Below are 27650 nucleotides of genomic sequence, written 5' to 3' on the forward strand. Positions count from 1 at the left end.
ACTTTTATTTTTCTTCTAAAATACTTTTTTATAGTCTATATAATTTCCATGAATAAAAATGTTTTAGAATTATAAAAATTACAATACCTACGTTAGGTCCTAAATGCTTTAAATTGTAACTTTTTATAGTTTCAAAATATTTTTTTTTAATGAAAAAATAACACATGGAAATATATTTTAAAAATGTTGGTTTTCACTTTTGTTTTTCTTTAAACGAAATATATCACGACTACTTTTTCTGAAGTTAATATATTATTTGTAATTACATATAGTTTAATTTAAGAGTATAAATTTGTGAAATATTAGTTTTATAAGTTGGAATAAATTATGAAAAATTACCTTTTCTTTTTGTTTACATTTCACACCCTCTACACAAAAACTCCATTAAATAAAACACACGACACAACACATTATATAATATTTATTGAATATTACAATAATAATACACTATTCAACATCTTGGAATAGGGCACACCTTTGAGCGAAATATTAATATATTATTTCTAAAAGCTATTTGGATGCATTTGGCCTCCACTAAAATATTGGAAATATGAATTCCACAACATCCATTTTCTATTGCATATATTTGTCAAAACATATTTAGATTTACACTTAAACTAATGACTAGATTGAATGAGAAATATAGCTTTTATAGGACTTGGATTACATTCATTAATTTAGATATATTTTTGGTCCTAAAATTGCAAATCCAGTCTTACACCTAACTGTCTTTTGGCGGATCTTTTTTCTCATCAAGGTTGTTATCGGCGACTTTGTCAGCCACTTTGTCTTTTTCCAACGCCTCCTCAAGCGAGGTCCTCGATAGCTGCCTGAGAATCTTCTCGAAAATTTTCGGCGCACTTTTAGTATTTGGCAGGGAAATGTCCGTTTGAGTCGTGACAGTTTCGCTTGTTTTTTCTACGACAGTTTCTGGTACATTTTTCTCTTTTAATTCTAAAGTTAAGTTCTTCTTCTTTTCATCTATTTCTGTGTCTGCATCTTCCGTCTCTGTCTTCACTTCGTGTACTTTATCTGTGTCTTTTTCTCTACATCGTCTTTCTATGGCTTTCGTGAGGACGTTTCCTAAAATGTGAGCGCATTTTATTATATTTTGCGTTTCTCGCGGCGTTAGATTTAAGCCTTCGTTTCGGATTACGTAGTTTATGTTTTCTATGTTCTCTGGAGTGCGTTTTCTCGAACCTTCTGTTGAGAATTCTGAAAAAAAGACATTATTAAGGTTTCAAAATCAACGACTATTATTCACAGACAAATTTCACGCAAAACTATGAATTATATAATAATTTTCAACGTTACAAACTACTAAAACAATCTCTGCTGAGCAAAATTTATGAAAGGTACTATTTTTAGTTTGTTATTCGTGTTGAGTGATATATCAAATACGATTTTTCATGACATAGGAAACTTCCAATAGAAAGATAATATAATAACATCGTCTATGTAGTTGTATACAAAGACGTAGTCTTAATCTTTCATATTATACCTGGTTTATAGAATGAAACAATTAACGCGTCAACCAAACAATCTCGCATAATAAACAAACAAATTAATATTATGTACAGATGTTTGTAAAATTCATTTATTTGTAACAGACATTAAGTTGATGGAATTCAGTGCTATGGTCCATAATTGACAGAATTCGGGCCTCGCCACGAACCTTCGGTTAAATTATTGAACTTACGATTAAACTTAAGGCGGCGAGTTTCATTCATAACATTAAAATTTTAAAACTGTTATGTTCATTTATTTCTTAGCCGTAGCTCTTCTAACTGTTATGTTCGTTTCCCGCTCAATACTTATTATTTCACGTTACCTGAAGGAAATTGCTCACAGCGTCGAATTTGCACATATAATTTAATTCACAAGCTGTTTTATTTTATGTACAACAAAGGGTATCGTAAGTCTGCCATAAAATCCAATAATAGAACTCTCGATAGAACAAATCTTTACCCAAATCAGCCAAGTCGATATTCTCAGTTCTATAGGGCGTTGGACACTGGTCGTAATAGCTCTGGACTGGCAGGGGGACTTTGGAAACAGAGTTGTTATAGTTTGCCCAGAACGAACTCCACTCGCCCGTGGTGCGGTCGGCCACCGCTGTGTCCAGCTCGGAGCAGTCCTGCCAGCTGCTGGTGCAGCAACTGCGAACGTGTTTGTCATAACTTTATTGCAAACTAGCTTTTGCCCGTAGCTTCACCCGCGTTCATTTCATGCGTCCGCCCATAACTTATTTATTGTCAATATCTCGCTTTCGGACCACTGCTGAGAAAAAAATGCTGAAAAAAACTAAGATGCTTTTTTTGTATTGTGTAGTATAAGTGCAAATTGTAATAAAAGCAAATAGACACGGGAAACTCATTAAACGGTATAAACCGTGATCAGATCACAAGTTGAAATATATATCCGCGCTGGGAATCGAACCAGTTACCTGGACACGTGATGCAGACTGGTGTTGCCGCGCGCGACCCTCGGGGAGAGGTCTGCTGACGACAGCCCGGAGCACTCCGGAGACACGGATGAGTAGTCGAGCTCTGTGCGGCCGCCGTACCTGGGAGGAGAATCAGAATCAATAAGGAAGAGGTTCTTGTTTGTCTTCAACTTTCACCCGCCATTACAGTCGTTTTGGGGGTTTGTAATTGAAAAAAAATCAATCAAGCGAGCGGTTGTAAAACACAGCATTATATTAAAATTGTTTGTTTTTTATATTAGATCGTATTTTCATGATCCAGCGACATGGCCCAGCCATGACAAATACATAAAACATATGTTTTTGTTCTTTTAATTTTGTTATATCTTTATCAGTGCACCAAATAAACAATTTTTCTTTCTTTCTCTTGACTCCTAGCTTGGCGGCGTCACGGCTCCGAATGCGTCATAACACTTGAAGAGTGAGAGAAACAGAAATACCTGTAAGGGCTTGCTGAAGACGAGGTTTTATAGATACTCTCGCGACTTGTGTCCCTGCTCTGTTTGGAGCTCTCGAGCGTCTTCTCCATGCTTCTGGTGTCGAGTTTCTGGTGCAGATGGCTTTGCAGGGAGCCACTCCTGGGCTTCGGTCGCTGGGACTTGGGCGTGGAGGTGGCTAACGCTGTGAATTTCTTGTTGATGCCGTATTTTGAGTTGGTGTCTTCGAAGTCTGATACCTGTAATGTTTATACATGATGTAACTTGTCTGTTATTACTTTAAATGAATTTTGAAGGTTGGACTGTTTGTTGCTAGCTGAGCCCCGGGACTTCGCTTGAGAATTTCCGGATAAAAAGTACCGTGTGTGTACCGAATTTCATTATCATTTCATCCCTCTAATAGATTTTAATGCGAATTAACTTGTTTCCGATGAAAGAAAACATCTTCAGGAAACGAGTCTATAGGAATACATAGCCTTAGCAACTGATAGGTAACAAGAGCATTCTCAAGGAAGGTTGACGTCAGACCAGTGAAATCACAGAAGATTCTTCAAAATAATAATGAGATGAAAAAATTCTGGAATCGAGCGGGAATTGAACCCGCGCCCCTGTTTATCCGACGTACAGTATCCGCGTAAGACGAAAGATATGAATTTTTTCATCTCTTTATTTTCAAAAATAAGTTAAAAAGCACGTGTGACATGTATAACAAATCCATTTAAATAGATTCTTCAAAATCTTAAAGTTGGTTTTTTGCCTGGCTGCCGACTTCGTGGCGTAACAGCTCTGAATACAACTGAGCACATAAATGAAAGAAGGATACAAACTTGAATGATCAATAAAGGTTTATATCAAAAGTCATGTCAGATGCCTTTAGGCGACTTGGATAAAATCCGACACTAGTGTTAGCAATAACACACGAGACAACAAATACATCAGATTCAGATTTTATTGCAAGTCAGAAGTTATATAGGTTGGTTACACGCATAGGCTGATAGTACAAGTCACAAGGGCACAGTAAACATTACCTGAGACAGATCTAAAGACATATCATCTTCCAAGGAAGTCTCTCTACTCTTGGACGACTGGGACTCCATCGGAGCTGCACGCTTCGGTGAGTCAAACTTCTTGCCCTTGATGGACTCCACTGAGGGTCTGCGGTAGCCGGGGAGGGAGTTGGCACGATCTGATCTGTAGTTGACAAATAAATTTATGAATTACCGATGTTTGCGAACAAGCTGGCTTGCTATGTTTCTAAGATAGTGGCGTCCAGAGCGCTCATCCTTACTACCTATCCTTAGAGCACAATTTGAATCATCAGTGAAATCGTGTAGTGCCTTTGCCGACCGGTGAGACCCGCTTGTGGGGGGCCGGTGGTAATGTGCACTGATGTCGCCATTGTCACGACAGTAGCCGTCTGCTTCTGATGGGCGACTGGATGAGGACTCCCCATAACGTCCGGGTCACCAATGTCGAGTCCACAGACTTGTTATTCTTGGTAAATGATACCAGTGAGACCGGTGAATATATGTCGTCTTTATTTTATTTAACTTTAGCTTATATACTATTAATAATTAGGACGTTGTTGCCTCGACCCTGTAGTCACACGTCTCTCTTTGACGTGATGTGCTGACCCAACGTTACATGATAATAGGACTGACGTAGAATATTTTATTCCCTCTAACACATCACGTCCAGGGTCGCAACAGAACTAATCTCCATCTTGAATTATGGAGAAGGACATAGGGCACATTTCATCCCGGAAAAAACAATTGTTCCCGTGGGATTTGCAAAAAACCTGTATTCTATTATTAGGTGGCGCTAAATGCTATTAAACTTTGCAATAAAAGCACTAGATGGCGCTGTGTGCATTTTAAATGCGCTATGGATATTTCAACTACTATCCCAATCCCATTTTAATACGAAGAAAAACCTGTTCCAGAAGCCATCACGGCTTCGCCCGCTCAAACAGCTACTTACTAATTTATTATTTATTTACTAATAGTCTTACTTCAATCAATATTTATTTTTTTTTACTCACTTCTTTAGACATTGCCTCCCTGTGACCACGAAGTCCAGGTTGCCTGGCTTCACCACCACTTTCTTCGGCGTTGACGTGCAGGACGAGCCGTTCACCTGGTGGAAAAGATAAGAATTCAGATAAAACTATTTCTTAAACTTTCGCGTTGCATAATTATACGTATATTAAACGACAGTACCAAGCTCTTGTATTTAGGACTGTCGCAGTAAGTTATTGGGTTTGAAACGGGGTCCCTTATGTTCGCATACCAAATTTTGGCATAAAATATTTTGCCATAATAGGTCTAAGGCAATAGGGCATATTACGTGAAGCTCACCGCAGATGGCACTACTGGCACAACTAAGGTACACAAACATTGCCAATGGAGGCAAAAAGCGCCAATTTTCAATATTGTTGCAGATTTACGATCAAAATTACCTTCTACGCAATCGTGGTACGAGTTTAAAGGAAAAAGGAAGGATTTAGTGGATTATCCTGAAAATAATAACACTATTTTAGGTTATGTTGTGCATTATTTGGTCATAAACTGATATAACTTGATTTTCATTGAAGATCTTACCTGTATCACAGATTAAATAATACCCCAGTACCTGTATCACAGATTAAATAATACCCCAGTACCTGTATCACAGATTAAATAATACCCCAGTACCTGTATGAAGTCCATATTTTAATAAGTCTTCACGTGTGAAGTGTTCCGAGCTTTTTTCGACCGTTTACTGGCTCGAAAATGTAACAGCGTGAGGCGTATCCCATAGTTTTCGAAGTTTTTTATTTTATGGAAAACGATTTTTCCCAATATTTCGGCACCCGAATATGCTACATTGTTGTATATTTTCACAAACGAATGCTTACATAATGAAAGGATTAATAAAGTACTCTAAAATAAACGTTTTAATCGACATAGCAAAAGGCGGCAAAGCTTTTGTGTACCTACCATACAGTGCTGTACTCTGGCGGGATAAATGTGCAGTAATACTCCCTATTTATTTTTGGCATACGGGTAAATGTGGCATAATTATTTTTTAGGTTAGTTTAATTATGCTTCAAATAGTTATGTGTAAACCGTTATGCGCAAGAACGTTATGCTTAAAAATCATTTATACGCCATATATTCCTACTAATATTATAAATGAGAAAGTTTTATGAGGATGTGTTCATGTATGTGTGTTTGTTACTCTTTCCCGCAAAATCTGTTGGACAGATTGTCATGAAATTTGGTATACGGGTAGAATATAACCTGGAATAACACATAGGGTACTTTCAATCCCGAAATTCCCACGGGAACGAAGCCCCGGGGCGCAGCGAGTATGCTATATTACATTATGGCGTACATATTTATGCTTATAGATATAGAGACCGTTTGAGCCGCGGTCCAACCAAAAAGGTACCAAAAGGTACCAACCTTCTCTTTTTCCTTCTCCTTCTTGATGCTGTTCCTCCGGGACTGATTGGTGGAGTTCCTCCTGGAGCCCGGGCGGCTCTTGGGCGAGTCTGTCTCCGATTCCTGCCTCGTCCTCTGCATGACTCTGAAAATAATCCATAGTATCATCATCAGCCTACACTTATCCCACTTTATGTGTGGTTGGTACAGCACGTCACGTCTGTACTTCTCCCTGTCTGATGTTAACCGATCTGATACTTCCTTTTTAACGCGCTCAAACAACCCGTTCTTCAGCCTTCTCCTACTTATTTTCGCATTCAATTTAAAATCCATAACCTTTCCTATAACATTATTCTCACCACTTCTCATAACGTGATCATCGAAGCCAATTTACCTTCCAATTTTCCCACAGATATATGAATATATACCTAATGTTGTTAACTTTGAATTTTCCTAACATTACAGATAACATATTCTAATATGACACGTTAGCCTTTACTTTGATTATGTATAGTACTGACGAGCTCGGTGGCGCAGTGGTGAAGTGCTCGCCTTTGAACCGAGAGGTCCCGGGTTCGATCCCCGGTCGGGTCATGATGGAAAATTATCTTTTTCTGATTGGCCCGGGTCTTGGATGTTTATGTATATATGTTATAAAATATAGTATCGTTGAGTTAGTATCCCATAACACAAGTCTAGGACTTACTTTGGGGCTAGCTCAATCTGTGTAATTTGTCCTAATATATTTATTTTATTTAGTAATTATAACATAGAAAATTCAAAGACGTTATTTTCAGTTCACATTGGTGCTACCTTCAGATTTCCTTTTACATTATCTCACAAACAAAAATATTATATATACAATTGTCTGTCATGCTATCAGGGCCAAACCGCTGCGCCGATGTGGATGAAATTTGGAATATAAAAAACAGACAACCAGCAATTATACATTACCACCAACCATATATTGTAACTTAATTATCTCCACCTTAATAACTGGCATTAACTGACAGTCAATCAACTTAATTTAAAATAGTTCCTGGAAGTAACGTCCGACCTAAAAACCTAAATATTGATAATAGATTATCTCACGCGTATAAAGTAGCGGGCACAGGGACTTATAAAAAGAATCCATCTATTGTAAAAACTATAAATAAACCAAAATCAATATGAAACTTCCCGCTTCGCTGCACATAGCCGGGGTCGGCTCTGATTAAGGGGCAAAGGCTAGACACATGGTCACCTTTACTCCTGTTCATTTTATATTAGCAAAAGTTTGAAAAGACACATTTATTATTTTTATTAGGAACCTATTATCACTTACTATGTAATTTTTCTTTTATAGCTTTTGCCCGCCCCTATGTATGCTTAGATCTAGAACCACACAACAAGATTTAGTGAGGAAGGGAAATTATACACCTAAATATAATTAATTATGGTTTTACCCGAGCGAAGTCGGGACAGTCTGCTAGTAATAACAAAATCAAAACGATATTTGTAGACCCAAAAGTTTGCAAAACTGGCAAATATTGTGTTTGTTTTATACTTTTGTTCCACCATAACACGCCTTGATAAAATAAAAACTAAATCAAACTTATCCCAATCCCAACTAATAAATAAGTTTGCTTGTTTGTCACGCATTATCTACTGGACCGATTGTTATAAAATTTGGTACACGGGTAGAAAATAACCTGGAATAACACATAGGGTACTTTTTGTCCCGAAATTCCCACGGGAGCGAAGCCCCGGGGCGCAGCTAGTCTAAAATAAAAACTATAACTAAATAACATTCTTTGTGTGTTATTCTGCTAAGAAAACTTTTAACGGTTTTTTTAAATAGTATAATTAGACGTGTGGCCCTAAAATAGGACCAGTCTGTCCTCCTGTGAATGTCGTACGAGGCGATTAAGGGACACAGCCTTGGCAGTTGATAGGCAACAATATTCGGGCAGGTTGCCGCGGCCTGTTGTATTTTATAAGCCGAATTTTCAAAATTTTATGGCTTCACAGCTACGTATGCAACCGGAACATGTGGAGAAAAGTAAATATATGTTCATTCATTATATTTTAACCTGTATCAGGTGGTTTAAATGTTTTATTGGCCAAGCAAAAACATTATTGTAACGAAAAGGTTTTGTCTAATGCCAGCTCCACACTATATTAAATATTAGGATATTGCGTTTGTATTTTTCCTTGCGATAAATGAAAGCTATTATACAAAATATGCGATGTTCAAACGCGTTGGCGTTTTGTCCGAGTGCGACAATCTATTTATGGAAAGTTGGGAATGACACCAGTTGATGAAATGAAGATCTGAATACTAACTATAACATAAACAAATATTGCTTACCTATATTTCAGTATAATATACAGTAAACCATCCCCGTGTCGGCACACTGTCCCACTGTCTGTGTTATCCTGTCTGTGACACGCATGGTTAGGTTAGGGAGCGGGTTGGGGACACGATGATACGAGAAGCGATGAGCGGAGGGAATCTCACCAAATTTCGCGGTAATAATTACCTATTTATTGCTAGCTATTCGGGTCATGTCAGCCGCATGACGTCTGGGTTAAAAGACTCACTAGTTATTGGGGTTCCGAGTAGATTATACGACTAGGTAGTACGTGACAGTTTCAGCTTAACACAAACCCATCTCTTAGTTGGGTTTGCACCCGACTTTTTGACCGAAAATTTGACAATACTGGGCGTAAACCCATCTATGCTCGACTGATGGCAAAATATCGAAAGCTAAATGATGATGAGACGTTCTGTCGGTCTTCGATAAGGGATAGCAACATCTGGCGAGGGATAGAAGTGGTTGGAAACAGATAGAGGAGGGATTTTGCTCAGCAGTGGGATGTGGATAACTGCAATATGATTTGATTTTTATGTTTAATCATACAAACTGTCACAACAATTAAGGAATCACCATTGTGTCCAAATGTTCTCTATTTTTAACCCCCGACGCAAAAAGAGGGGTGTTATAAGTTTGGCCGCTAAGTGTCTGTCTTGTCTTATTTTGATAGCTATTCGATAGCTAATTTTTATGCGGTGGTTCTTTGATATGTTTGATAAAAATCGGTTCAGCCGCTCAAAACTTGTAGCGAAATAAATATTGAAAGTTGGGGATTTTTCAATTTGTCTAACAAATAAACTTGTTTTACACGATGCGTACACGGAAAAGAGACAGCATTGAACGTTAGTAACGTGCTACGAGTTCTATGTTTCGTGATAGGCGTAAGATATTTGAGAAAAAAGTAGCGTAGTACACGCGAGGATGAGGAACAGAGATTGTAAAGGTACATACAAAGAATAAATCGCGTCCGCTCCGTCGCCCGCTCCGCTCATGAACAAGTCAACAGGCTGAAATTAAGGGCGGGGGGTGGGGGGTAGTCACTGGCGTATGCAACAGGTCGGTGTCCGTGGAGACGCCGATCTGACATTTATTTTACAAATACATGGATTTTAAACAAAATTCTGTATTCAACTCTCTTACTAGCACGGTTCGTCACATACAGCCTGGTGATTGACATTGTCCGCCTCGGTGACGGGTTCGATCCCCGGTCGGGTCATGATGGAAAATGATCATGTTCTGATTGGCCCGGATCTTGGATATTTATCTATATATGTATTTGTTATAAAATATAGTATCGTTGAGTCAGTATCCAATAACACAAGCCTCGAACTTACTTTGGGGCTAGCTCAATCTGTGTGATTTGTCCTAATATATTTATTTATTATTTTTATTTATTTTATACAGACAGACAGATAGAGGGACGGATAGCGTAGTTTTAGTAATAGGTCCCCGTTTTACCCTTTCCATACAATACGAATACTAAAACAAGTTCAATTTGACAGCAAAAATGGCAGTCATCTTCATAAACAGCCATTTAACGTCCTCACTACTGGGGCCCTGGTCTTCCTTGTGGATGGACAAGGAGTATGGACCATGAGATGACCTCATCATAACAGCGAGTGTGTTATTGCTAACACTGATATCAGATATTAATCGAGTCACCTAAAGGCATCTCACGTGACTTTTTTACGACTACTTACCGCCATCTAGCGGCAGGCAGTCGCATACACATTAGGGAACTAAACTGTCCACCAGTGTGCAGGTTTTTCCTTCACCGGAAGCAAGTGGTGGTCGATGAAAACTCTAAACATATATGAATATGTTTCAGATTGATATACCAACTCATATGGCACGTGTAGGATACGAACCTGAGACTTTTCGATTTACAGGCGGGCGTCTTAACTATTACACTACCACCGCTTCACGACTGTAAGGCCATATCCAACCATACGTAGAGATTTCACATTTCACGAACAGTCAAGTCGAATCCATAGTTTTTCTGTTCCTTTACTCAACTAGAGCGAGTTACGGAGATATAACCAAATTATCTCGTGTGCGAATTAAACCTACAAACACATAAGGCAGGGGGGAAAATGAGGAAAATTTATGTCAAAATGTCGGTTATTCATTTCGTGTATCAAATAAATTCTAACCTGGGACCTTTCGATCACATAGCATAGCATTGGTATCATTCCAAGCGCACAAATATGCGTTCTCTCATCAACATAATCACCGAAAGTTATAAATAAAGATTTAAACATTTTCTAAATGCGAAAGTAAGTTTGTTTGTTAGCTCTTCACGCTCTATCTACTCAACCAATCTTCTTGAAATTTTGCACACATGTAGTTTGAAGTGTGGAGAAGGACATATTCAGCTGCGAAATGTTCCCGAATTGAGAGATCAGAGCGAATCAGAAATGATAGCCATTTGCATGTCGATTTTTGAAAAATAATAGGCTATGTTGATTCGTGTTTCGTGAACTACATGCATACTGAATTTCATCAAAATTGGTCCTGCCGTGAAATCAGAACAGACAGACTTTCGCAACCATACTAATATTATAAATGCGAAAATCTGTCTGTTACGCTATTCACGGCTAAACCGCTGTACCGATTTTGATGAAGTTTGGTACGCATGTAGTTCAAGACTCTTGTGCATAACATATAGACTAAATCATAATTGAAAAATCAATCCGCAAATTATTAGGTAATGGGGGGCGAAAGTTTGTATGAAAATGGTTCCGCTTTCACAGAGAAATTCACGCGGGCGAAGCCGCGGTCAAAAGCAAGTTTAGTATAGAAGTATGGACATTAATATGAATAGTATGAATGTAACACTAATATGAATATAATATGAATGTTATAGCAAACAGTCTATTAGACTAAAACTAAGGTCAAACAGGACGTGTTTATCATTTAGGTATAGATATAAACTCATTCGACATTCCCATATTCGAACGCCGTCAAAAGCGAAAACCAGTCATAGTGGAAAGCAACCAGTTGCGCTCGTTTTCTTACAAACAAACATACATACATATTTTCACGTTTAAATCTCTCACAGACAACTTTAACTCATACACAATCGAAAATCTCACGAGAATTTTTTTTAAATTCTTTATTCATTTTAGGATGATATAGTTACGTCACTTATTGGCGTAAAAAAATACTCACAGCCGACTTCCAAAGCGCAGGTAAAGAAGAAGCGGCGCAACAAACTTCACCGCAGTCTTTTCTCCATAGAAGTAAAGAAGCTTCATGGAGCTAATACATACTTAATGCTAGTAGTTTGTAGCTTGGAGAAAAATGCATTTAAATTTGCCGTGAAAAAGTGTCTTTAAAGGCCTAATTCCCAAATAAATGATCGACCATAACAATTAATTTTTGTACCATTACATCCACGTAATCCTTGTCCTAATTATAATTTCTTACTTTTCGAAAATTGTCTCTCCAACCAAGTTTAAATCTTCGTATTTAGATCCAGCTGCATTGTTACAGTCAATGAATTATCATAACGATCCTAAATATATCTATTTTATCTAGATTATACATATTTATGCCGAGTCTCTCTGTTCGCGATAAACTCAAAAGCTACTACATGGATTTTCATGCGGTATTCGGCAATAGACAGTGATTCCTGTAGAAGAATAGGTACATAATTAATTATGTTTGTACCATAGCGAAGCCGGGACGAACTGCGTTTTAAATAAATTACACACGAAATTTATTTTGCTAGTTACGAGTTAACTAAATGAGTTGACTATTATTAGGTATAATGCATGTGCCAAATAGCACAGACCACTTTCTATAGAAACTCGGCTCCGAAACTCCGGTATTGGAGTATACTAGATGTAAGTCAAATTCAAATTCAAAATTCTTTATTCAATTTAGGATGATATACATCACTTATTGACGTCAAAAAAATTACTTAAACTAAGTCTACTGCCGGCTTCCAAAGCGCAGGTGAAGACATGACATATGTCTTAACAATATTAGTTATGCGGACGACATGGCTCTGCTGAGTGCCTCTCCGTGCGGCCTCGACCGGTTGTTGAGTGTGTGCAAGCGATACGCCACCAGTCATGGTTTATTATATAATGAGAAGAAGAGTGTATGTATGGTCTTTCAAGCTGGAGGGAAAAATCCGGACACTATTCCACCAATAGTATTAAATAAGACGCCCTTACAATGGGTTTATAAATTTAAATACCTTGGACACTGGTTGACCTCTGACTTGAAAGACAATACAGACATTGAAAGGGAGCGTAGGGCGCTATCTATGCGTGCTAATATGATAGCCCGTAGGTTTGCTCGTTGTTCTAGACAAGTAAAAATAACTCTCTTTAGAGCCTACTGCACATCCTTCTACACGAGCAGCTTATGGGTGCAATATACAAAGAAGCAATTTAGTGCCCTACGTGTCCAATATAATGATGCCTTCAGGGTGCTTTTGGGGTTGTCCCGACGTTGTAGTGCGTCGGGGATGTTCGCCGAGGCACGAGTGGATTGTTTCTACACCACTATGCGCAAACGGTGCACATCCCTGGCTAACAGACTTCGGGCCAGCTCCAACAGTATCCTGAACTTGTTCGCGACACGTGTCGATTTTCAGTATGTGAATCATTGCTCGATGATTCACATGCTGAAAAATGTACAAGTGTAATGTAATGTCCTGTTTTGTATTTTACTAACATTAGGTTTTAAGTTTTCTGTGTTACTAACAATAAATGATCTAAAAGTTGGTCAAGAAATAAATGAAATGAAATGAAATGAAATGAAGAAGAAGCGGCGCAACAAACTTCACCGCAGCCTTTTCTCCAAGGACGTCAATTAACAAATATAGGTCTTATATATATATATATATATATATTAAAAATTAGGAGGACGAATTTACAATATATATATATATATATATATATATATATATATATATATATATATATATATATATATATATATATATATATATATATATAAATAAAAAGCTAAATGTACAAGTAAATATAATTTAACTCGATTTTTTGTAATATTAAAGATTCGCGAGGTCGGCTGTTTAACTTCTAAGCCCAGTGTTCGTTTTCTTGTATTCATCCTACTAACATTATAAATGCGAAAGTGAGGATGCATGTGTGTGTATGTTTGTTACTCTTTCACGCAAAATCTAGTGGACGGATTGTTATGAAATTTGGTACACGGGTAGAATATAACCTGGAATAACACATAGGGTACTTATTATCCCGAAATTCTCACGGGAGCGAAGCCCTAGGGCGCAGCTAGTGATTGATAAACTTAGTAACCTATCAACGTCAAAACAACAAAACTTTCTTCACTGTCCAATTTTCGTATTTCTAACTATGTGATTGTTATCTAACATTAAAACCGGTTCGCGCTTGACCGATTGGTTTTGGGTGAAAGCTCCAACGGGGTGAGCTTCGAATATTGTTGCTTTTGCATGGCTGTTCTTTTTACTACAAGCTTTTATTTAACATGCAATGTAACTATGTACTTATTATGTAATTCGGTACACGCCAGAATATAACCTGGAATAACTCATAGGTATTTTTTATCCCACGAAACTCCCACGAAAGCAAAGCCCCGGAATGCAGCTAGTAGCAAAAATGATAGTATTAATAAATATAAGTATAAAAATAAATTGAATTTAAATGCTCATTGATGACCAAAACGTCACATCGGCGGCATTACAACGAAAACGACTCACTTGGGTTGCGTGTTGTGGCTATAAAATTATTATTTTTTTTTCTACTAATGGGTATATTAATGTCAAATTATTATATACGTAATGGTAACAATAGTCGCATTTTCAATACAACTAAAGGTTTTATTAGTAAACGTAGGTTCTAGGTTATAATAAAACATTATTTCTGTTATGAACAAGTATTGTAATGATGACGCGAATGAACGAATGTCTCTCTTCTTCATAGTCGTATTCCTCATGGCTGAGGGTCGTGGTCATTACTTGCAATGAAACACACACGACAACTTTCTTGGCACTATCAATGGAGTGGTTCGCCATTGCCTTCTCCATTTCACACACAAGTCAATAATCAACCATTGTGCAGGTTTCCTCACGATGATTTCCTTCACCGGAAGCAAGTGGTGGTCGATGAAAACTATATATGAGTCAGATTGGTATGCAAACTCATGTGGCACGAATAGGATTCGAACCTGGGACTTTTCGATGCAGAGGCGGGCGTCTTAACCATTACACCACCAAGCTTCAACATATACCATACCGCAACATATACTGCATGAAAATACCGTAATACAAACCCAGCAATGTACGCCGAACCGCCAAATTTTCGGCGAACTGTTCCGCGATAATGTATACTGCGCTAGCTGCGCCCCGGGGCTTCACTCCCGTGGGAATTCTGGGATAAAAGGTACCCTATGTGTTATTCCAGATTATATTCTACCCGTATACCAAATTTCATAACAATCGGCGCAGAAGATATTGCGTGAAAGAATAACAAACATCATACACAAACTTTCGCATTACACAGATAGTTTAAAAACATCATATTTGACATAATACCTACAATAAATTACGGTATCTCTGGTAAAAGTCAGTAATAACCATAGAGAAAAGAAATATAGGTAGGTAATAACTTATTTTCGCACAACGCCATCTAGTGGCAGCAATGCGGTATCGATCTATTAATTGCACTTTCGCTGCTGTGGTCACCAAGGCCGAAGGGCGGACACTTTCACCTGCGAAAGTAGGGTGGCCAGCTCGCGGGAAGCTGGGCGGACAGAGTAAAAATTTACTTGGTAAGAATTAATAAATTGTAATGAAATAGCAGACGAAGCCTTGGGTAAAAACCCGAGGCTTCGTCTGAATTAATTTTCTGGCATGAAAGGTATCCTATGTCTTTCTCCATACTTCAAACTACATGTATGCAAAATTTACAAACAAACATACTTTCGCATTTATAATATTAGTTAGGATTAGAATTGAATTAATTAATAATAATAATTAAAATATCAATTTATTAATTATTAATAATTAATAGAATTTAGTAAATTAGGCAGGTTTCAAACTCGAATTTTCTCATATCTCTTCTCTCAGAGAAAACTGGACAGTGTTTGTAATGAGAGTAGAGCCTGTCATCGATGCGTATCGAGATTTATATCAATCAGATCCGAGAATACCAGTTTGCAGCTGCGTAGCTGCCGCCTGCCTGATTTCAGTCCTCTTTGGGAGTCAGATACATATTTTATTGCAAGTCACAAGTTATATATGTTGGTTACATGCATAATTTGATATGTGACACCCTGCAAGGGCACAGCAAACATAGAGAACAACTAGATGCGTGTTTTACTTTAAAAAATAATTTAACTATACATTGGGAAGCATGGGAATACTGTTATGGCCTTTCATCTATCATGGGTATTCCTTGATCGCCTTTTATGACATCCATGCAATTGTACAGAGTGTTTTCTGAACTAACTTAAAAACTTAATACGGTCGCTTCAAATAAGTGATAACTAATATTTACAGTAAATTGATTACGTACCAGTTACAAACAATAATTGTAATTACTTTAACATCATTGTGACACTTGGTTGGCGAATATATAATAATATGAATATGAACATTACACCAGTTACATGCAAAAATCCCGAAACTCGTCGTGAACATAGTCACCCTACCTGAGCAATGACCTTTGCATTGGAAACTAAGATGGTTTCGTATGTCTGTGTGTTTGTGTTGTGTTGTAAGCTCTGTCTTGTACAGTAAGATACCTATACTATTATTATAAAGAGCGTTTGTGAGTTTTGAGGCGGGTAATCTCCGAAACTACCGAAGCGATTTCAAAAATTCTTTCACTGTTAAAAAAGGTTCATTATCCAAGATTGCTATAGGCTATGGGGCTTCGCTCCCGTGGGAATTTTGGGATAAAAAGTACTCTATGTTTTATTCCAGTTCATATTCTACCCGTGTACCAAATTTCATAACAATCCGTTCAGTAGATTTTGCGTGAAAGAGTAACATAAACATACATACATCCTCACAAACTTTCGCATTTATAGTTAATAGGTATTAGTTGTTCGCCACGAACTTGACCTCGCGAACAAAATTATGAATATTTCAAAAACGACTTAACTGATTATGATTAACCCAACTTAAAAATTCTATTGACAGATTCTTTAAATTTCATTAAAGGACACTTCATAATCAGACTAACGGTTGAAAGAAAGAAAAATTGTTTATTTGGATGTATCATTACACTGGTTAATTTTTTTACATACAAAGTTTTACAAAATTATACACCAAAACGGCCTTCGCTCAGCATGTGTCGTAGATCATAGCATGAGCCACGACGCTTGTCTTCCGCGAATACCAAATTTTCAAAAATAAAATATAAAAATTAAATCAATCACACAATCAAACATTTTCAATTAAAATTACTTACACGAACATAATAATATAATTTATATAATTTAATCAAATTCACTTAAATTTAAATTATTTACAATAAACAGATGAAAAGGCGGTTCGAAAGTTATCGCATTAATAACATACATACAAAAAATGTATGTTCCCTCATGTTGAATTGTAGTATTTTAATGTGTACATAATGATTACGTGGTCAACTGTACTCACGAGTACAAGCTTACGTCCAGAAGTGACTGACCTTTCGTTTCGTAACGTACCTACTTATCTTACTTTTAATTAATTAAGAATGCTTGTTAATTTATAAGTAGCTATGAGAGTTTTTATTGGAAGGAGTTGTTCAGAGGTAACCGTTGAAAATTTCAGTTTAAGAAAAAGTATTTGTGATCTAGCTATTGGCCGCGTCTTCCCACGCCTTATTGTCCCACATGAGCAGTTATTTTTCCGGAGAGAATTTTTTGAGGATTGTTAGTCCTTCTTCGTACTTCAAACTGTATATATTGTATGCAAAATTTAAAGATTGGTTGAGAGAACTTGCTTTTGCATAATATGGTTTTGGACAAAAAGTACACGATGAATTTTTGTCTGTTTTTCTGTTTGTCTGTATGTTTGTTCTCGCATCACACAAAATCTACTAGATGAACTAACTTAAAATTAGGTATAGGTTACATCGCGATGCGTTACGTAGAACCCGAGATATTGACAATAATAAATTATAGCAAACGCGGGCGAAGCCGCGGGCAAAAGCTAGTATTCTTTAAAAGTACTCATGAACGTTTGAATCGAACTAATTTGAAGTAATAAAAAGTGAAAATTGACCGCCGAAACCGCAAGAATATGAATGAAATGACATCATTTTTACATAACAAGGATGTCCGACTCAAAACAAAGTGTGTCAAGTTAAAAAATTTGCAAAATAAAGACTTCGAAAGTGGCTGTGTGCCGGAATACCTCATGCTTTCTATATTTTTAAGAAGTTTCGGCGCCAACGTCTTTGTTCAATATGGCGGCGGAGCGCGCCATATTGAACAAAGACGTTGAAACAAATATGAAGAAGAAATATGAAAAAGAACAAATATGACAGGGGATGTCACACGCAATTAGCATGCATAGGAAATTTGTCAAACATTCATATCCAGAAATACAGATAATTAAAATATATTACGCACTAGTGCTAAATATAGCACTACAAAAATCAAACCAGTAAAAAAATGATTCTAACATATTCGGCTTCATTATATAGCGCTCGGCTTCGTATGTGTATGCAATGACAAACATTTTCACGTGTGTATCTTAATGAACATTACACTTATCTGTGTGGATAAATAGGCAAGTCATGTATAAATATACTACATGGACATATCACACAGATTGAGTTAGTCCCAAAGTAACTTCGAGACTTGTGTTATGGGGTACTAACTCAACGATACTAGGTACATTCTATTATACATACATATTATATGTATATATAAACATCCAAGACCCAGGTCAATCTGAAAAAGATTATTTCGCATGTTGCCCTGACCGGGGATCGAACCTGGGACCTCCAGCGTAGCAGTCCGGCATGACGACCAATAAGCTACAGTCGTCATACAAATTACCACGTCATGACATTAAAAAAGCCGCTGCAATAATTAAGTAGAAAACCAATAACTAACGCATAACATAACCTAAAACAATATGGTGACATAATTGTCACATGTTTGGAGAAATCTATTTACACAAGTGTGTAAATAGATACTCAAATGGCTTAAATGCGTGAACATCTGTGGTCGATATACCTATGCGTCTAAGGTAGAACTTCCACGGAGTGAGTTACTTGACTGTCATTATCATATGCTCCACTATATCCTCTCTCTCTGTCTCTGTAAGTGAATTCTCGATTTCTTTAAAGTCGGAGCCCTGGTTTTTTTTTTACAAGCTTTTATTTAGTTTCACCTGTCCCGATATTTGCTTGTGTGTCTGTAATCAAGTCTTGTAAGTTAAATTTCTCCTACTTCCAGTTGTCCTACAGTTGAGATTGCACAGGATCGAATCTGGGACCTCCAGTGCATCAGTCCGTCATTATTAGGATTATTTATTTAAATAAACTGATGTTATTTTATATCCTAGTAATATTATAAATGCGAAAGTTTGTTATGTGTGTTACTTTTTCACGCAAAATCTACTGGACGCATTGTTATGAAATTTGGTACACGGTTAGAATATAACCTGGAATTACAAAGTACGTTTTATCCTGAAATTCCTACGGGAGCGAAGCCCCCGTACCGCAGCCAGATTATAATAAAGTGACAAAGTTTAAATTAACGAACGATTGTCATTAATTACTTGTCACTATCATCTTGTGTCCGTGGTAACCGTCCTTTATTAGAGTAGGAAGCCTTTTGACCAATGAAAAGAGAAAAGGCTCCATAATATTTGAGTTAACGACGAGCATCCAATAGGTAATTATTATTTGAACAACATTGGCTTGATTTTTAGGGTTCGTTCGTACTGTGGCAAAAGATCCTCCGGTCACGGAGTAGGCAACTCGCGTGTGACACTACTGGTATTGCACGCGTTGATAGGCTGTGGTGACCGCTTACCATATGGTGGGCCGCATTGCCACAGATTAAATAATTCTTGTAAAATAATAAGAATATCGTTATAAATAATGTTTGTAATGTATTCAATAATAATAATATTTTCACTTACTTCGTTGTCTGTCTGTCTCTCTGCCTAGAACCTTTTTCTCTGTAACACTAAGGAAACAGGTTGAATTTGATATCAAATACTTGACACTACAATCTTTTCACTTGCTATTTACCAAGAAATCATTATTTTATAGGCCTTTGCCCATCAGTGTGACCCAAATCACTCTAATTATAAAAAAATATCACAATAATTTTATAGCTAAAGTATAGTTAAGTATTAAATCTGGAAAAGTTATATTAATATAGGTGTAAGAAAACTAATTTCACTGAACCCTCGGTGCTCTAGTCCGACTCGGTCTTAGCCGGTTTTTATGAATGTAATCGTAAACGTTATTTAGCAAATTATGTGGTCAGTTCGGGCCATTCAGTTATGAACTAATAAAGTTATGTAAAAATGAAACAAGTATACATTTATTTCTGTGTGTCTCTCGTCTTTCTTATGTGTGTGTTATGCGTACGTAAAGATAAATAATTGACCGAGCGAACGATGTCTACAAATCAACTTGGGGCAAAAATACATTTATTGTATGTATTTATGTACACGATAACTTTCGAACCATTGGTCTGATTTTTATGAAATTTAAAAGGTATGCAGGATCTGTCAATAGAATTTTTAAGTTCGTGGTGGATCAAAATCGGCTAAGTCGTTTTTGAAATATTCAGTTTGTTCGCGATAAACTCAAAAACTACTGTATAGATTTACATTCGGTTTTCACCAATAGATAGTGCGATTCCTAAGGAAGGTTTGGGTGTATAAGTTGCTTCTAAACGAGAGAAGCCGGGACAGGCCTAATATAGATAGTTAAATTGCGCATAAGCGTTTGGGGTGATTAAAGTGTATAAAGAAAGTCACAGATAGATCATATAACTATATATTGTAGTTAAGTAGTAACAAGCAGGTTACGTCACTAGTTCTATCGTGGTTCACAAAATATATGCTTAACACATTTAACATAGGTATACAGAAAATCCTTGCACAGCACCAGTCTTACAGTCTGGCGCGAAACCTCTGATAGATCCTTTTATGACAGTGACATTAGTGTTGCCACAAGCGTTTCAAACACACTTGACTAAGTATATCAATAGGCTATAATACAGGTAATAAATATTAACATATCTATAAAATATATTAAAAAAAAAACATTACACGAACAAGAGAAAGCGTATTGCTATGTAAAATTACTGGTTTGTTATATAACGACGGTAATATTTTCAGTTGCGGTTAAAATTCGCATTTCTGGTCGTTGCAATACTCGATCCGACATTTTGGATTCGCGAATACTTACCTAGGTACATCAAAAATAATTAAGCCAGCCCCACACTGTTGCCGAACACGGACACACGCGAATGCGTGAACATTGCGTAATTAGTATCAGTGCTTTTATTTACCGCAATGAAAATCCAACAATGTATACCCAATTTGAAAATTGCAAGTACATTGTCTAATGACTGTGAAAGCCTGATTTCTGTATAAATGATTTGATTTTGATTCTATCGTTTCATGTTGTGTAGTAAAACATGAAATAGATACTAGCTTGTTATTGATTCCACACGCTCTCTCTTCTTTTACACGATGAAAAAAAAGAAGGAAGGAAAGAAAGGAGGAAGAAAGAAAACATGTTTATTTGCCACAAATTACAAATCCTTTACAGTACACAAAGAACATCATATCATACAACAATCAAATACAATACATCAAACAACATATCAAATCGATTAAGGAAAAATAAAATAATTTTATCTATGGTCTCCCCTGAGCATAATGTCATGGCTTGAGACCACGACGCTGATCTGTATGCGTAATGTAACGCATGTTACTTTTTACCTAAACAATTGTTTATCATCCCACCTAATTAACTTTTTTTACATGACAGTACCTACACGATATGGAAAAATGCATGTGGACATTAACAACGTGTTTGTAATGTTTCGTGGTAGGCCTTCTGGTTACGTAAGCAAACCCGGCGGGTGGCAATGGCGGTCGGACAAATAATTTTCTCCGAGTGGGCGCGGCGGCGCTCGGCGAATTCGGCGAGTGTTGTCTTAGACGAAAGTTAACGTTTGCTGTTCTGTCGGTAGGGTTGACACACGAATTCTTCTTTTACAACCTTTTATTTAATTCAAACTATTTTTCACGTAATTCCGCATAATCTCGGACTGAATTTCGAAAGCTTGTGGTTTCGATTCTTTTTGATTCGAAGTTCGATTAAAAGTAATTTCTGGGATAGGAAGTTTCTTTTTATACTGAAATTCCTAGAGAGCAAACCTCCCGTCTCAGTTAGTAACATTACAAATAGGTAGCTTCCGCTCAACCGAGTTAGAAAGGAAAATAAATAATGCAATAAAAACTTACAAAGAGAATTGAACCGACTTCCAATTCAAAAATATTCTTAATTTAAAAATACTCTTTTCTCTGAAAGTCCTCAATGTCGACACTATTACAGAACACCGGTGAGGGCAATTTATTCCATTGTTTTATTGTTGTAAATCTATACAAACATAATATTATTACAAAGAAAAAAGATTTGTTTTTTTTTCTTTCTAACGAATAAACTCGAAAACTACAAGGTCTATTTTGATGAGATTTGGCACAGAGATAGTCGAATCCCTCCGGAGTATCATACAACGACTTTTTATTGTGGTTTTATCCAAGCAATAAATAAATAAAAATTAAAGACAACCCTACAATCGGCGTGCGCTATGTCACTGACCCGCTTACATCTAAGGTCCGGCAAACATTGAAAATATACTAGCTTTTGTCTGCGGCTTCGCCCGCATAAATTTTCCACGGGAACCGATATTTTACCGGGATGAAAGGTACCCAATGTCCTTCGCCATACTTCAAACTACATGTATGCAAAATTTCAAGAAGATTGGTTGAGTAGACAGAGCGTGAAGAGGTGACAAACAAATTTACTTTCGCATTTATAATATTAGTTAGGAAATGTTTAAATCTTTATTTATAACTTTCAGTGATTATGTTGATGAGAGAACGCATATTTGTGCGCTTGGAATGATACCAATGCTATGAGAAGCGCCTGTGGTCGAATGGTCCCAGGTTCGAATCCTACTCGTGCCACATGAGTTGTATACCAATCTGACTCATGTATAGTAGTTTTCATCGACCACCACTTGCTTCCGGTGAAGGAAAACATCGCGAGGAAACCTGCACACTGGTTGATTATTAACTTGTGTGTGAAATGGAGAAGGCAATGGCAAACCACTCCATTAATAGTGCCAAGAAAGTTGTTGTGTGTGTTATATTCCACGTAATAACCACGACCCTCAGCCATGAGGAATACGACTATGAAGAAGAGCTGCTTCAGTACAGTTTCATGCAATAGACTTCAATGTGTTTATTATAGGACCTTAGAATCGGACTACTCCACACCCTAACGTGGATGTCGTACGAGGCGATTAAGGGATGCATAACCTAATAAGCAACAATAGGATTCTCAAGGAGGGTTGATATTAGGCAGAATGTCGGCTGTAAAATCACAACCAAATCTCTAAGATTTTAAGGCTATTTTTACGTTGACGCACGGCTTAGAGTAGAAAGAGAGAATTCCCTACACCATAATTAACATTACAGCAATCAAAACCTTTTTCAGGTTTATTTTACCTAGGCTTCACGATTAGCTATATAGCGTAAGAAAGCTTGGCATGGAATGATTAAAACACTGTGTAAAAATCTCTACACCGTCCCACTACACCATTGAGACACGATCGCTATTCACCGTCGTCAGAATCGACACCTTGCCCATAACCTCCGCCCTAGTGTTACATGCGCACGCGCATTCTCCTCACACTATCCTCCGCGCTCGCCGTTAGTCGCATCTTAACGTTCATCCGCACAGCACGTCCACCGCGTAACATGTTCAGTGATTAAAAATAAGGATTGTGACGTCAGTGATAGTGTGTAGTGTACGGATTGGCAGATTAAAATGGTGAGTTTAATAAAAACAATATTACAAAAATTTTTAGTTGTGTCAAACTGACGGCAGGTTTCGCCATGGTTGACCCATGCGTCAACTCGTGAACGCGCTGCCAGGGGGAATTAGTCAGATCGATTCTCATATAGTTTGTTCAATGAAACTTTTTTATTTGTCTATGTTTAAACATAAGACATTTTTGTATACTTTTTAACGGACCTATTAAAAAGAAGATTTTATGTTCGAGTCTAATTTATTTTTGTTGACAATATATTTTATTGATTTTCAATAATTTCATTGGAAATACAACTGTTTTTTTTGTTTATATTAATTTAAATTTTGACATTTATAATAATGATTTAAATTCGTCCTCTTAATTTTTAATATATGTATAAGACCTATATTTGTTAATTGACGTCCTTGGAGAAAAGGCCGCGGTGAAGTTTGTTGCGCCGCTTCTTCTTCACCTGCGCTTTGGAATTCGGCAGTAGACTTAATTTAAGTAATTTTTTGACGTCAATAAGTGATGTACCATCCTAAATTGGATAAAGAATTTTGAATTTGAATTACTTTGTTATATTACTGGAAAAAATATAAAAAAAAACTGGTAGCTCTTGATGACAGGGACCATCACTGTTGAAATTCGTTTCATTCGACATTTCGTCTGTGACTTCAAGAATTCATGTGTATTGAAGAAGGGTACAGCTACTCTTACACAATTCTTTTAAAGTGTTCACGAAATCCCAAGCGTATTTCCATAGAATTTCAAGTAGTGGGCCCTCAGACCACACGCATATCTTCTATGAAAAAGTGTTAAAATATGTTGTAAAGGATGTTACAACGGTATGCTATTTAAGCTTTAGGAGTTTCAGAAGTTGGACAAGTAAAAACTAGGTTTTCTAATTAATTATGTTGATATTGTATTAGGTTAATATCTAATGATGAATGATAGAAGAGCGAGGGTTTTCTAACGCAAGCATATTTTTGCTTAAAAGAAAAATCTCAATGTATTATATAGATAACGTTGTAATGTTTTGAGAAATAATTAATTTTAATTTTTAATTTAATTTAATTAATTTTAATTATACATATACAAAGTGTATAAACAAACTATACGTCTTCTCCGAATTTTTTTTATTTTTCTATTTTAACTACTATATAAGTATTTGTTATTTAATAATAATAAAAAAAACAAAAATGAGATAATTTTTCTAAGAATTTATCTCGTTCGTTCCTTAGCCATAGTGTATCGGTGCCCAGGGACCGCTTTCCTACCTTTTAGGCCGGCCGGCAGGTCGTATATCCAGACTTAGAACATCGGACTTCACAGCTGAGGATACAACCTAGGATGAAAGTGAGAAATACGTTAAAATCTAATCGTGAATTACACTTGTGTAGTCTGAGAACCAGGGATGCCGACGACCGTGCGAAGTGGAGACGAAAAAGTAGGAAAGCCCTGGGCTCCGACACTCAACGGCTGAGGAAGAAACCGGGAGAAAGACAAAGTTCCGATAAGAGAGAGACTATGCAATAAATGTCAATTGTACCTTCACATAAAGTAGATCACCGAACCTGTTCCGACGAGATTGAGTAACAGACGTACAAACAAACTTTCACAGCAGGATATAAAGCTGGTTAAGTGGTACACGGGTTGATAATGAAAGCTGTTAAGATGAGATATAAGCTTCATTCATTCGAACTTACCTGTGAAGTGTTGGTTATAACTTAGCATTGACCTAAAAATACGAACATACATAATATTGTAAAGAGAAAAGATTTGTGATTTCTTAAAAACTACATGGCCGATTTAGATGAAATTTGACACAGAGGTTGACGAAACCTTCAGGAATAACGTAGGTTATTTTTTTGTTATCGTTATACCCGAGCGAAGCCGGCGTGGGACGCTGGTCGTCTACACATTCATTGTACTCGTAATCACTACAAAGTATAAAACGAAGTCGCTTTCTGCTGTGTTCCTATGTATGCTTAGATCTTTAAATCTACGCAACGGATTTTGATGCGGGTTTTTTGAATAGATAGCGTGATTTCTGAAGAAAGTTTACGTATATTATGGTTTTACCCGAGCGCGAAGTCGGGACATGGCGCTAGTTACATAGTATGATCGAATTAGGATTACATAGGGTTGGGAGGTTCCCTCTATTGTGGTTGAGCTTCGCGATGGCTGACTCACGCGTCAACTCGTGAACGGGTGCTATGGGGGGGAGCTGGTCAGCTCGATCTTTTATTAAAAGTTTTATTTCCCTTTCATCAGCACTTGATCACAATCATAATATGTTTCAGTATACCTTTTGACCATGTACTTTATTGTGTACTTACATTGTTATATTACTGATAAAAAATATACGTAAATTTATATTAAAAAAATTGTAAGCCCTTCTGGCATAATAGGGACCATTATTTGAATGAGTTTATAGCTTTGGTAAATATCATTTAATTTAGAATAGGACGTGAAAAAGTGCCTGTGAAGACCTAATTTCTGAATAAATGATTTGATTTTGTATAAAACAAAGTCGCTTCCCGCTGTCTGTCCCTATGTACGAGTACAATGTACATGCATATAGATATTTAAAACTATACACAATAGATTGATTCAAGAGGAAGGTTTATGCATGCATGCATAATGTTGCACTCGTGCGAAGCCAGGCCGAGTCGCTAGTGATAATAAAGAAAATCGTCTCCGGTTCACAGGCAAACTTTTAATTAGACTTTACGGCCACAGACTAAAGAGACGCGTGCTCTGCTAACAAATTATAGAAAGCGAATCGAATTAACACACAAATGTTAATTTAATTGGCACATAGAATTAATGAAAGTATTTTATGATGTGTTCGGGCTCTAAAAATGTTCTCAGCCTTGCATCCTCACAATATTCTCCGTTAGATAGATAGATAGATCATTTATTGCAAGTGGTGGTGTAATGACGCCCGCCTGTGGATCGAAAGGTCTCCGGTTATTATCCTATTCGTGCCATATGAGTTTGTATACCAATCTGTCTAATTGACCGAGCGAGCGAACGAGCGAGCGAATACATTTTTTGTATGTATGTTTGTAACGCGAACCGTTGGTCCGATTTTGATGAAATTGAAAAGGTATGTAGGATCTGCCAATGGAATTTTTAAGTTCGCGGGGCAACAAAATCGGTTAGGCCGTTTTTGAAATATTCACAATTTTGTAAAATCTCATCTAAATTTATTGTATTCGCGAGGCCTACGTTCGCGGCGAACAACTAGTTATATATTAATAATTATATTCTAAATAAGAGGTATTAATTAAATGCGCACATACCTTTTCTATATCCCAGACGTTTCGGAGCTTGTTACAAAGGTCCGTGGTCACTGAGCGCCTGACTCAGCGAGAATCTTCTTCTACCGCCATATTAATTCTCCGCCAAGTACCGTCAAGTCGTGTCCTTATAGCGCAGCCGTATTCTGGTCGATTTCAGCCGACTTGACCAACCAAACCGAGGTTTTGTTTTTGCTACCACTGGATTGATACGCAGTTGCTAACTTATGCCCGCCGTCCCGATTGAAATTGTTAGGGTGTTTATTAATTTCAAGTGCCTCACGAACTAATCGGGTGTGATAATGTGGTTCATACGACAATATAATTGCGTGAGATTGAATTCTATCCAGTGGTTGGCCCCTGCTTCCAGTAATTGTTCTGCAAAGACATTGTAATGTATTCACAGACCACCACTTGCACTTCTGGTGACGGAAAACATCGTGAGAAAAGGCAAATTTATGTTTGTTTGTTTGATACCTCTTCACGCTCTATCTACTCAACCAATCTTCTTGAAACTTTCCATATAAATGTAGTTTGAAGTGTGGAGAAGGACATAGGGTACCTTTCATCCAATTCATTCATTCAAAAGAAAAATGACGGATGAA

The 27650-nt window shown here is 37.0% G+C and overlaps 2 protein-coding genes across 5 annotated transcripts in view; one reads left to right on the forward strand and one right to left on the reverse strand.

Annotated features, from left to right (window-relative positions):
* Positions 1–399: 399 nt before the first annotated feature.
* On the reverse strand, positions 400–27126 carry LOC128681947 (uncharacterized). Of its 3 annotated transcripts, none has more exons than XM_053766300.2 (8): positions 27049–27126; positions 6369–6492; positions 4964–5058; positions 3951–4113; positions 2926–3161; positions 2447–2566; positions 1969–2159; positions 400–1215 (listed from the first exon to the last, which is right to left on the reverse strand). In XM_053766300.2, exons 2-8 carry the CDS (start codon positions 6486–6488, stop codon positions 722–724), a joined length of 1419 nt encoding a protein of 472 aa, XP_053622275.1. In that variant the 5' UTR covers positions 6489–6492; positions 27049–27126; the 3' UTR covers positions 400–721. The 3 variants fall into 3 exon arrangements, with proteins under 3 accessions (XP_053622275.1, XP_064292989.1, XP_053622273.1); XM_064436919.1 differs by lacking the exon at positions 27049–27126 and adding an exon at positions 25018–25236; XM_053766298.2 differs by lacking the exon at positions 27049–27126 and adding an exon at positions 8698–9075.
* LOC128681945 (uncharacterized) overlaps positions 23589–27650 on the forward strand; it is a 29032-nt gene continuing 24970 nt past the window's right edge. For both annotated transcript variants that reach the window (XM_053766293.2, XM_053766294.2), the window contains exon 1: positions 23589–23757. In XM_053766293.2, coding sequence (XP_053622268.1) covers positions 23755–23757 — 3 coding nt within the window. In that variant the 5' untranslated portion in view covers positions 23589–23754. The remainder of the gene's footprint in view (positions 23758–27650) is intronic.

The sequence above is a fragment of the Plodia interpunctella genome, chromosome 29 (genome assembly GCF_027563975.2).
Source record: "Plodia interpunctella isolate USDA-ARS_2022_Savannah chromosome 29, ilPloInte3.2, whole genome shotgun sequence".
Taxonomy (NCBI): domain Eukaryota; kingdom Metazoa; phylum Arthropoda; class Insecta; order Lepidoptera; family Pyralidae; genus Plodia; species Plodia interpunctella.

Excerpts from the sequence above, each read along its gene's own strand:
- LOC128681947 (XM_053766300.2), bottom strand. The coding sequence starts at position 6,488 with ATGCAGAGGACGAGGCAGGAATCGGAGACAGACTCGCCCAAGAGCCGC. Across the intron at positions 3,162-3,950 it reads TGTCTTTAGATCTGTCTCAG|GTATCAGACTTCGAAGACAC; the intron begins GTAATGTTTACT and ends TAAACATTACAG. Across the intron at positions 1,216-1,968 it reads TATCGACTTGGCTGATTTGG|AATTCTCAACAGAAGGTTCG; the intron begins GTAAAGATTTGT and ends TCTTTTTTTCAG.